At 27.0% G+C, this 12,277-nt stretch overlaps 2 protein-coding genes across 2 annotated transcripts; one reads left to right on the top strand and one right to left on the bottom strand.

Annotated features, from left to right (window-relative positions):
* Positions 1-1,048: 1,048 nt before the first annotated feature.
* Positions 1,049-4,039, bottom strand: LOC107883002. Its single transcript, XM_016802295.2, has 2 exons — positions 1,482-4,039; positions 1,049-1,424 (listed from the first exon to the last, which is right to left on the bottom strand). Exons 1-2 carry the CDS (start codon positions 1,873-1,875, stop codon positions 1,126-1,128), a joined length of 693 nt encoding a protein of 230 aa, XP_016657784.1. The 5' UTR covers positions 1,876-4,039; the 3' UTR covers positions 1,049-1,125.
* A 2,316-nt stretch (positions 4,040-6,355) lies between these two features.
* On the top strand, positions 6,356-11,720 carry LOC107882998. The gene is made up of 5 exons (XM_029488748.1): positions 6,356-6,689; positions 9,905-9,916; positions 10,659-10,688; positions 11,272-11,304; positions 11,671-11,720. The coding sequence occupies exons 1-5, from the start codon at positions 6,497-6,499 to the stop codon at positions 11,703-11,705; spliced, it is 303 nt and encodes a 100-aa protein (XP_029344608.1). The 5' UTR covers positions 6,356-6,496; the 3' UTR covers positions 11,706-11,720.
* The last annotated feature ends 557 nt before the right edge of the window (positions 11,721-12,277 follow it).

Genomic DNA, 12,277 nt, shown 5'->3' with positions numbered 1-12,277 from the left:
GCCGCAGTGAAAATACAATGACAACGAAAATATTGTGAACATATTTAGTATATTTTAATCTAGTTTACATTTTATCAGCTTAGAGAATTATAAATTTTATTATTAATAACACCTAGTGTTTGAAGTATGAAATATTTCATTATAATATGGTGAAATATTTCTCAAAAACATGAATAATTGAACACAATTTATTTATTTTTTAACATAATATTCAGTGCTCTAAATTTTAATGTAAGAATTCAGTAGGTATATAATATACATGTATACTATTGTATACCTACTTGTATCATTTAAACATTAAAATATTAAAAAATTTTGAATACTTTTTTAAATGTATAATACCAAAGGTTAGATATACATATAGGCGAATATGGAAAAATGGACGTCAAAAAAGAAAATTATTAAAAAAAGGTTATTTATAATTATTATAATACGTCAAAAATGAATACAAAATATTTAAATATACACCGGCAATTAAAATACAATCATTATTATTTATATCTACTAATTATTATAATACGTCTAAAATGTATATAAAATATTAAAAAAATTGTTCAATGCGTCAAACATGGTTATTTATACTAATTATATTTTCTTGTGTTATAATATAAAAAAAATGATAAACATTTATGCAGAGAAATATTTTGAGCAATTCCGCTTAAAAATGATAGGTTTTAATAAATTTAACATATCAAATAATTTATCGTATGTTTTTTCTGAATCTAGGATGTTTCCCCCCATGCATTTCCCCCCCTGATACAATGGACGTTTCCTCCCCCAAACGGGACAATTCCTCCCCCCCCCCCCCCCGGACAACAAATAAATAAAAATAAAATAATAATAATATAAAATGCAAATAAATAAATGTACAAATGATTAAATTAATATATATATATATAATTGTATATGCCAATAAATGTACTGTTTGAAAAAATTAAATAATACAAACAATAATTAAATTATAATTAAATTAATGTATAAATATAATAAAATAATAATATAATAAATATAATTGTATAAATGTATATTACATAACTTTATTAACCTATCATCTTTATCTAAATTATTACGAAAAGCTCCTACTCTATAATTTAAAATTTTGATTGATGCACTTGAGTTCATCTTTTAGCTCATCTGTAAAGCTTCAATAAAAAGCCAAATATTTAGATGATTAATCCGCACTAGTGTTGTAAATTTATTATTCCACCCTTCCGAAATATTGTTTGTTCTACCTATACCAGCTTTAGTCAACTCAAACACGTTCCATATGGAAGGTGGAAATAACGGAGCTGTTCTGGTAAGAATGTACTTTAATTCTACGTTTTTTTTATTTCTATAACGACCGTTAACATAAGTTGTATCAAAGTACGTAAGAATTTGATCAGCATCTTGGTTTTGAAATTTTTCATATAAAATGTCCATACCTAAAACACAACTGCCTATGTATGAACAAAAATAGTTATTATTCATAATTTACATACCTTTTTTGACATAATTGACCGGTAAAAATGCAAGACCAGTTATCATTGCGACATCTCGTTGGAACTGTTTGTCTTTATATTTTTTGACTAGCCCATACTCTTGGATTTTACGCCATACTGATTGACACAGGTGAAAATAGCAACAGTGAATTTTTACTTTTGGTAGTACTTTTTCAATTGCAAGAACGACAGCTTTCTCAAAGTCTATTGTTATTTGTACCATTTTACAATTTGGATATTTTGCACAAATGACGGAAAGCATTTCGGTATAAGTCTGTTTTGTTTTATTTTGAAGAAGTATGTACACCAAAGGAATTGTAACAGAGCCCATTTTAACATGAATAATGTAAACTTGGTTAAAGCCTGTAGGTGCAGTTGAAAATGTTCCATCCATATACCAATTTTTGAAGTTTTTAATACTTCCAAACTTTCAGGAGATGAAAATATTATAATTCTATTTTCATTATTTTCATTGTCATATAATAAAAATGGCTGAAGATTTTCACCTCCTGTAACAACCCATATACCAGTCACTTTCAACTCATTTACTGATAAGGATGAATAAGATGCATTTTTAATTCTTCTTAAACTTCTTTTTACACAGTTTTCGGCCGGCATTAACAACTTTGCTTCGTTAGATATATTTATTGTAGCTTTGGAAAATATAATAGAAGGCGGCTCAGAATGATTTTTTGCATTATTTTTCATTGATGATAACGTTTTTATTACTTCAACTTCAACTAGGCAGGCTCTATGGTTATTATGGTCAGTTGTAGAAACAATAACTTTAATACTGTCATCGGTTGTAATATTTTATTGATAAATATTTTCATTATTTTTAGATTTTTTTATACAATTCCAACGTATCCCCAATTTAACACGTTTTGTTTAACAAATAATAAATTTTTAAATATGATTTTTTATTTTTTTTACTACCTCTTATTATTTCAATTATTTCTATTATATCCATTATAAAATGCACAAGAACGAACTAGGTGTACTATGGTATACGGTAACAACGTTTCTACCGCACATCAAAAAAATATATTAATATAATAATATGTTAAGTTTGTATTTTATCGAATAATTAAACCATTACCGCCTCTATCATTCCCGTATTCACTTCTGGCGAGCTTATAGTCACACCAGGTTGTTTTTTTTAAATTTTTTTTAAATTATTTCAACCTACCGTATAAGGCCACGTATAATAACAATTTTACTATTCATAATAATATGTTTGAAAATGCGTATAGTCTCCACCACATGTTTATTGTTACTGAATAAACATTGCTTATTTCACTTCCCGAAACAGAATATTTTTTGTTAAACTACATATTATAATATCAACATTGAAATTTGAACGTTTATAGTACATACATATTCAGTTTTTAAAGCATAGATACGTGAATTGAAGTGGTTACCAATGCTTCTATCTACTTAGTAGTTAAACACTGCTTAAATAATATAAGTCCCCTACTTTATTTTTTTTTTAATTTAGGAGTAAAATTTTATATTTCTGATTGAAAACGTTTGATATTGAATTACAAGGTTCCTCATAAGATGTTCTCATTTGAAAAATATAGAAAATACTTACGTGGTCATAAATAATATGTTTTTGGTCTGGTTGACACATCTTAGATTTCTGACCGATATTTCGTAAGTTTTTCATTGTCATGGTTGTAACTTATTAATAAATACACATTAATGGTTCATAGATTTTTCTTTCAGAGGAAAAATATCGAGTAGCAAGCACTTGTAACATTATATAAAACTGGTTTTACAGGAAAAAGAAAACAATTAATGCAATTTTTCTAACGTGTGAAGTTCAAATGTTGAGAATATTAGATAAGACGTACTAAATAACGTTAGTAGATTTATCATTTGTTAATCATAAAAACCTGAAACATTCTACTATTTCCTTAATTAAAATTATATAAAGGTAGGGTAATGTAATTTTCAAAATATTTCGATTAATTTTAACCTTGTTATACCATGAAATTATTCAAACCGTTTTAGGGTACGCAAGTATTGACTTATAACAGATATAAGCATAGACCTATTAACTAATGAACAGCGCTTAGAGAGAGAAACCCGTGGACGAGGTAGTCGCGCGCGAGAGAAAGAACTATGCGTTTGGGCCATATCATGAAGGACCATTTACATTAGTTTTTTCATCCATGCGTATTATTAATATTGTCTATAGTTACAGTTTCCCGGTCAAACAAACAAAAAATTGTGTTACAAAACATTGTATGGTTGTGTCGTAGTTTCAATACGATTTAAACAATTCATTTTAGATTCCGAGCGGAGTTATGCCGTGTTTTCAGAGTTGCACATAGGTACTAATGCCAAACCCCTCCAATACATGTTATAGCCCCCCCCCCAAAAAAAAAAAAAAATATTTAGAAGGAGCCCGCACGGGTTTGTTTGATTTATATACGGATAGACCCTTAAAGCAAAAACTGAAATTGCGTCTACGGCGCTGTGCGCGACGAAATCTTAAAAGTGCACCTAGTACCCACCACTTTGGCATAGGCGTAAACAAATTGGTTAAAAATCTGGGGGGGGGGGGTGTAAAAATATCAAAAAATAAGCATTAACATAATTTATTATACTTACGAGGTCAAGTTAGGAAATACTTTGAGGGGGGGGGGGGGCTTCAAGAGTTTTTAGGGGAATTATGCCCCTCTATTTTACATCTATGCACTTAGAGTTTTAATGTTTTATATAATGTAAGGTTGAAGGTTCCAGGTTCCTTATGCAACTATACTGTAGAACTTTTCATGTCCGTATAAAGTTAGAATTTTGACAAAACCGTAAAAATAACAAAAAGATTATTTTGAGTTAGAAAATCAAAAAAATGTTTCTTTTTATATTATCTAAGATATAATTTATATTATATTTTACTAAATTAGAACATGTAGTATATATTAAGCGTAATATAATTATTTATATTATTATTAATATTATTAATATTATGTTTCAATTAAAAAAGTGGTCTACATTATATTATAAGTTTGAATTAATTAAGTTGATTATGATTAATGCAAATACTTGCTAATGATTTCACTGTTAAAAGTTGTACCAAAACTAGATCTGATGAAATCAAAATAAATATTACTTTATAATGAGAGTGTATAGCTTCCATAGACCTATAAAAGTATAAATTCGATTAGCTTCCAACTTATTACAACATTTTGTTGACCAGTTGCCAGTGTAGTAATCATAATTAAAAAGTTAGTACTACTATAATTAAGTATTGTAATTTATAATTTAATTAATAATTACTAAATATAATTATTATATTATTATTATAATTTATAATATATTTTGATATTTATTTACATTTAACAATCATGATAATACCAAAGTCCGAACAATATTGATAATACGCATGGCTGAAAAAACATAATGTAAATAGTCCTCTATGATAGCCCAAACGTATAGTTCTCTCTCTCTCACTCTATATCGTCCCCGTGAATTATAGGCAGGGGGTGTGGTAGGCGCAGTCCATTAGTTAATAGGTCTATGGATATAAGTATATAACTTATAATTTTAGAACAGCTAGTTATATTAAATATAATATTAAAATAATGCTTAATTACTATATAGGTATAATCAAATACGATAATTAATTCAGGGCATGAAACCGGTTACCAATTTTTACCAAAAATTGGTAATTTCCGGAATTTTGGGGAACTTATATAATCAGTTACCGTTATTGTAAACCTATTAGTATTCCCGGTTATCGGTTACCGGTTACCGTGAAAATTTTTCAGCTAACATATAAGTTATAAAAACGTAATATGTTTTAACCGGTTAAGTACCGATTACCGGTATTTATAAATACCGAGTACCAACTACCGTACCGTTACTTATGAACTTTATTACAATTATGTTTAATTTATTTTAGCTACATATATGATTATATGCTCGTAGCTACTAATGATTTAATAATCAATAACTTCTTAAAACATACTATTATAATATCTTCGTTGTTTTTTCCCAAGTCTAAGCAGTTCTTGTAATAATAAAATCAAATAATTGGTATTCTACATTTTTATTTTCTACTTACCTATAGCATAAAAATATATCGTTGGTTTCTAATGATGGTACTCGATAATCCCGGTCTTCCTCATCGTATATTTTACTGGGAAATCTAAAAATAGGTTGATTCTTACAACAACACGAATATTGTATTAAGTATTGTCTTTACTAATTAATGACGACGTATAGACAACTGTAAATCATATTCTGTCTGTGATAGAACACGGGTACAATGGTATGAAAAAGACACAGTTTTTTTTTCTTCATTCGATTGTGTTTCAGAATATTGTAATCCACATTAAACATACGCATACCTCCGTAAAAGTCTCATAATCTATTTTCAGATTGTAAACTAACACCGTGCTTTGTACCATCGAGTTGTTCACCGCAAATTGGCAATTGTTAATCTATTCGTATACGGACATTTAATGTCAAAAGTTCAGTTATTGTGAAATTCCAGGAACCACAAAATAGTATTAAATGAGTGATTGTAGATGATGTTAAGGACCTGTATTCAGCGTTATGCTCAGCGTCAATTTATTTAGATTTTATTTGAATTCTACCTAGACGGGCTATCGAAAGTCATGGATGAGAATATGAGATACATTCAAACCAAATATTTTATATTATTTTTCTAAAAATTATGAACCCAACGGGTGAGCGCTTTATTATTTTTCTGTCTAAGGCACTGTATCGAATCATGCATTGCATTTAATGATAAATACACACTATTTACTCAGACGTTAAAACGAAAAAATCAATATAACAGGTATAATATTTGCCGACAGATGTTAATGTCTTGCATGATAAAAAAAAAAAAAAAACTTATAGCGAACATAAATTATATTGTGACGAATGAGTATGGACTAGGATCACATCGTTTATAAAATAAAGCGAGAAATATCGTTTTATATCATTAATTCTTCAACACACTCATTATTTTTATTATTTTCTTGTATTAAATCAAAATGATTTTTTTTAAGTGTAGCTTAATAACATTTACAACTTTAATAATTGCAATTTGGGTCATGCCAGTTACTTCAGATAATTCTAAAGAGAAACAACTTGGTGATGAAAATTCTAAAAATAAAAAACCTGGTGATATAGAACCTGATGTTGCAAAACCTGATGATGTAGATCCTGATATAAAATTTTTGCAAAGTATGAAATAATTTATTGATATAATAATATGTGGTATGATTATATTTGTATGATTATGTACTATTCAGTGTATATTTATCATCAATGTTTGTAAATTATTTGATTTAATAAATTAAACAATTTATTATTATGCTGTTAAAACCTTAGAGAAAAACGAAATGTATGTAATTTATTCGATTTTAATTGTATTCAATATTATGATGTGAGTAAAGATATTGTTATACCGGGCGAGACCGTTTTCAACCAAAATTGTACCCTTCCCTTTTCGGCCAATTCACTTTTCAACTAAATTTAAAAAAAAACGTTGATTCCCTTTTCGATCGAAATCGTACCCTTCCCTTTTCGGCCGATTCACTTTTCGACCAAAACAAAAAGTTTTGTAATGTGATATGTAAAATAAATAAAACAATTTGTATATAATTTTTGTAAAATAGAATACCTATATATTAATACATTATTTCTATGTTAATATGTCATAATGCGTATATTTTATAAAAAATATAAGCTAATAATAGGTATACAATTTTTGTCATTAATTATTAAGTATATAATAATACCTAATATAATATAGTTTTGAAAATTATACAATACAAAAAGTTTAATATAGCCATATAGGTATTTTATTTTATGTTTTAGGTACAATAGGTACATATTGAAAATTATTAAAACCTATATATTATATAATTGTTGTCATTAATTATTTGATCGGCGATCGTCGACTGTGATGGTTACTACCATAATATATAGTTATATGATATTTGGATTTTATGATCATTATATGTATTGTAGAGAGTCACTATCTTTTATAGCCAAGATAAAATATCAATAACTGATTAAATTCTCTCGTTGCTTGTTTAATTTTTGTAAAACCGATGCTCGTGCAATAACTTTAGTGTCCGTGCGTGTATCATACTCGTTGCATCGGTTTTATAGTTTTCAAGGTTCAAAATTATTATATTTTACTTCATACGGCTGAATTTATCGAAAGTAATCGTGGAAAACCGTTATTAGTTTTAGGTTGTTATAAATTTAGTATCGGATCAGTGAACAAAAAAACTAATTCAACACGTTGGTGATGTATTCGAAGAGATTGTGATGCTAAAGTGTTTACTGTAAATAAAGTTGTCCTACAAGACAAGTAGAATGTATCACACAGACATAAGCATATGATCGGAATACAATATCGATGCAAATTGTTAGCTCAGCGTGCAAACGGAAAGCAGTCGATGCACCCTCGGTTAGACCGAAAACAGTTGTCTTGAAAGAAGTTGGTGAAAATATTGAGTCTTTACAATTTACTACAACGGACATTAAAAGAAGAAGGAAAAATGTATACTACGCTCGGTGCAAAGTATTGCCATCGTGTCCCACAAGTTTAGAAGAAGTTCATTCATCGTTGGAAAAAATGTGCATAAAAACTAAACAAGGTGAGCCTTTTTTACTATAGCGAATGACAAAGAGAAAAACATGATTATATTTTCATGTACCTCGAACATTTTATTCTTAAAAGAAATCGAGACATTATATATGAACGGGACATTTAAATATTCGGCTCGTTTTTTTACACAAATGTTCACTATCCATGGTCTTAAAAACGGAAACTATATTCCATTAATATTTTGTTTACTTCCAAACAAGACTACCGAAACTTACATTCATGCATTTCACTTGATATTACAGAAATGCACTTCTTTAGGTGTAACATTATTGCCACAGTATGTAACGACAGATTTTGAAAAAGCTATAATTAACGCAGTCTATGAAATTTGGCCACAAACTCAAATTATTGGGTGTAGGTTTCACTTAACCCAAGCTTGATATCGCCAAATCCAAAAAGTAGGACTGCCTATTGAACCGATCTTCAAAAATTGGAATATGGTTGCGCCACACTTTTGGATTGCTTTTTCTAGAACCAAATAATGTTTTAGATTGTTTTCTTTAAAAATTTTATGGCTGATCATCCTATAGATGATAAAGTTATCAAATATGCAGACTATCTCATTGACAACTATTTAACAGACGATTGTGACTATCCTCCAGAAATATGGGCATCAGCAAACTCTAGTTTACAACGCACGACTAATAACTGTGAATCCTTCCATGCAAATTTCAATCGAAGTTTTTATAAAGAATCTCCATCCATATTTAATTTGCTTGCGGTTTTAATTGATGAGGTACAAACTGAAATTTATATAAAACTTAGAAGTATTCACTTGCCAAACTGTACTCGAGATCGATCAATCCGAGAGATAAAATCCAAAAATGAAAAATATGTATAAGATTATCAAAACGGACAACTTGACACGTACCTACAGTATATAATTTATTAAAATAGCTATGCGTTTTTATTACTTAATATAAAATATATCACTAAAATATATGTAGGTATGATTTTGTTAAGTTGGTTTCAAACAATTATTTCAAACAAATGTAATGAAAAGCGCTAACAAAACTCAGACAGAACACAATTATATTGACCTTATATCATTTTTTTTTTATATAATATAATATATTATATTTTTAATATTATTTTGGTTATTAGTTTATGTCTTAATATTATATTATACACATTACTATTATACTTAATAATTATTGACAAAAATTGTATATTATGTTATTCTTTTTATAAAATATACACAGTGTGACATATTAACACATAACTAATGTTAATAATAAATAGGTATTCTTGTATTTAAATGTTTTTTTATATTTTATTTTACAAAATTTTATGCAACTTATACTTATAAATTATAATTTTTAAAATTATAATTACTATAATTTTACAAAAATAACAATTATTTTATTTATTTTACATATCATATTACAAAACTTTTTGTTTTGGTCGAAAAGTGCATTGGCCGAAAAGGGAAGGGTACGATTTTGGTCGAAAAGGGAATCGAAGTTTTTTTAAATTTGGTCGAAAAATGAATAAGCCGAAAAGGGAAGGGTATGTTTTTGGTCTAAAACGGCTATACCCGTTATACCTATAGACATTTTGAAAATTAAATATTTTTTTTTGATTTAAGTTTAGAACATAATTTATAAAATGTTTAAAAATGTTATTGAATGAATTACTACTAATGTATAACTTGGTATGGAAAACAATCGGATAGATTATATTTTTGTATAATTTATTATCATATGGAAATTATTTTGTCATCATTTTTAGTAAATAGACAAAATGGACTAATAAAATTGTAGTTTTATATTTTTAGCTGGATGTAAAGGTAATATTATAAATTAATAATTAATGAATAAATAATACCTAACTTGAAATATTTATGTTATTCCGCATAGTTAAAATAATTAATAGGATGACGAATTATAATTTATATCGTGTATTCTGAAATTGTTTTTAAGATTAATGACCATCATCCTAATAATTGTCTCTTGATTAAATTTCGAAACTATTTTTGATTGACGTTTAATTAAATTTTAAAGTAAATTTATCATGTTCATATTTAAGTGTAAAAGTAGTATAATAAAAGTGTATTATAAATTAAAATATACTTATGTATTACATTTTGCCATAAGTGCCTAAATAATTTTCAGAAAATTTATACTGGGGAAATGAATAAGGATTTTTTTTTTTGTGTGAAATAGTCTTTCAAGAATCGATAGTTAATAATTATTTATAACAAATTATGAATTTATTGTCTTATACCAACCCTTTAACAACAATACATCATGGTTTATATATACAAGGTAGTTAATATCTAAATGTATAGATATTTTATATTTAATACATGGTGACAGCGCCAGTTTATTAGACCACTCCAGACTCTCTAATGAAAAACAATTACTGAAATACTAAATATAATAAATCAATTGTAAGCTATTAGTCTTTAATACGATATTTAGTGGCCCATGATTGGATAATTAGAGATAAGTGAACCATCAAAATAATAAATAAATTGTTCATTTATGTCATACTCGAGCAAATTGGTTAATAATTTTAAAATGTTACAGATCTTCTAACCAATTATACTGATTTTCGGAGTAAGTCAATTCTACTACTATTACACTATTTTTTTAGTATATTTGGTATTTAAAATATATTTATAGACTTATACTCATTGGTTTTATAATCATAATGGTAAATTCAAGCTGTTCTACTTTTAAAACAGCAAATTACAAATTACAAATTTTTATATGTAGCAAACGATACCAAATTGATTCTGCTGAACGTAAATGTTCTATATTGTACTTCTGTCAGACGGAGGCAACACAAAAAGTGTGTATCCTCAAATTGGAAGTATTTTAGAGCTTTAGGTACAGCCTTAATAAATAAAAGATAATAAAAAAACGGGTCTATATTATGTATAGTTATAATTGGAAACTAAAATTTAAATTAAAAAAAAACATTCAAAAAACAATTTTCAAACCGTTCTTAAAACCGAAAAAATTGAAAACTTTTTTGAAACGGAAACCAAATAAAAAAATTGAAAACCCATTTTTAAACCACAACCCAAAACCAGAAAATTTAGAGGGCATTCTAAAAAGTGAAACTAAAACTGGTCGCTGGTAGTCGGTATAGTACTAGGTAGCATAATACTAAAATACCTATCTAATTACATTTCAGACGACGGTGAAAATATCGACAAAGAAGGAACTAGTATGTATTTGAAACTCAATAATATAATTTAATTTTAATTATATAATATATCGTGCCCATATATACATTTCTCTAGTTAATAATACACACATATCGTCAAAGTAATATTGTAAAATTAATAAAATAAGCTTTTCTAAAGAAAGAAAAGTCATACATTTCCAAAAACTCTTTAAATTTATTTTAGGAAACCACTTTAAAATTATTCTATTTATTAAATGAAAACATTTAAATATTTGACAATTAACTCTATTAAAACACGTGTTCACCAAAAAACTGTTTTTGTTGTTAATAATTTAAGAAATATAAAACAGAATTTGTATCTATCTATTTATTGTTGTAAATAATTGTTTTTTTTTTTTTGTTTAGTAAACATAGGTACGTTCATTGTGTTTTTTTGTTAATTAAGTTATCAATTCATTTATAGAATGCAGTTCGTTATAGTTCTGTAACAGTTTACTGATAACTGTAATATAGTTTGTCGACCAAGAAAGGTTTTTAATCCTAGAATATTATGCTATATTAAATCGATATTATTCCTATAAAAATTATATTATAAAGATATAGAGTTAATTGCTTTTAGTCTCTAATTTGTGTATTGCATAAAAATCGCAGAAATGAATTAAAATCAGCTCTTTTTATTATTGGTGTAAGTGTGGAAAAACTTTTTAAACATTAAGCTGTTGTTGGTGTTACCATTATAATTGTCATATCAGTTTTTCAGGTACCTACCAATAAGTGAGATAATATAATTGCGATTGATTCAACTAGTGTGTTAGGCCTGTAGTTTATGATGATAGCTCCTATAAAGCTGACTTTTTAGTTTAATATATCATATGACTTTTCATTATTGATAAAAATGATAAAATATAGATATAATAATTATGCACTAAATAATGTACCTAGGCAAATTTCTCTTAAGAGGATGTGATACCCGCATATGTTATCTCCGTCTTACAAGTGCATAACATAGCAA

Source organism: Acyrthosiphon pisum, chromosome A1 (assembly GCF_005508785.2).
Source record: "Acyrthosiphon pisum isolate AL4f chromosome A1, pea_aphid_22Mar2018_4r6ur, whole genome shotgun sequence".
Taxonomy (NCBI): domain Eukaryota; kingdom Metazoa; phylum Arthropoda; class Insecta; order Hemiptera; family Aphididae; genus Acyrthosiphon; species Acyrthosiphon pisum.
The sequence above is the reverse complement of the archived record's forward strand: the minus strand, read 5'-3'. Positions and strand labels throughout refer to the sequence as shown.

Coding starts and splice junctions, on each gene's coding strand:
- LOC107883002 (XM_016802295.2), bottom strand. CDS start 1,875: ATGGATGGAACATTTTCAACTGCACCTACAGGCTTTAACCAAGTTTAC. Junction 1,425..1,481: donor GGTCAATTATGTCAAAAAAG/GTATGTAAATTA, acceptor GTTGTGTTTTAG/GTATGGACATTTTATATGAA.
- LOC107882998 (XM_029488748.1), top strand. CDS start 6,497: ATGATTTTTTTTAAGTGTAGCTTAATAACATTTACAACTTTAATAATT. Junction 10,689..11,271: donor CAATTATACTGATTTTCGGA/GTAAGTCAATTC, acceptor ATTACATTTCAG/ACGACGGTGAAAATATCGAC. Junction 11,305..11,670: donor TATCGACAAAGAAGGAACTA/GTATGTATTTGA, acceptor TTTTTTGTTTAG/TAAACATAGGTACGTTCATT.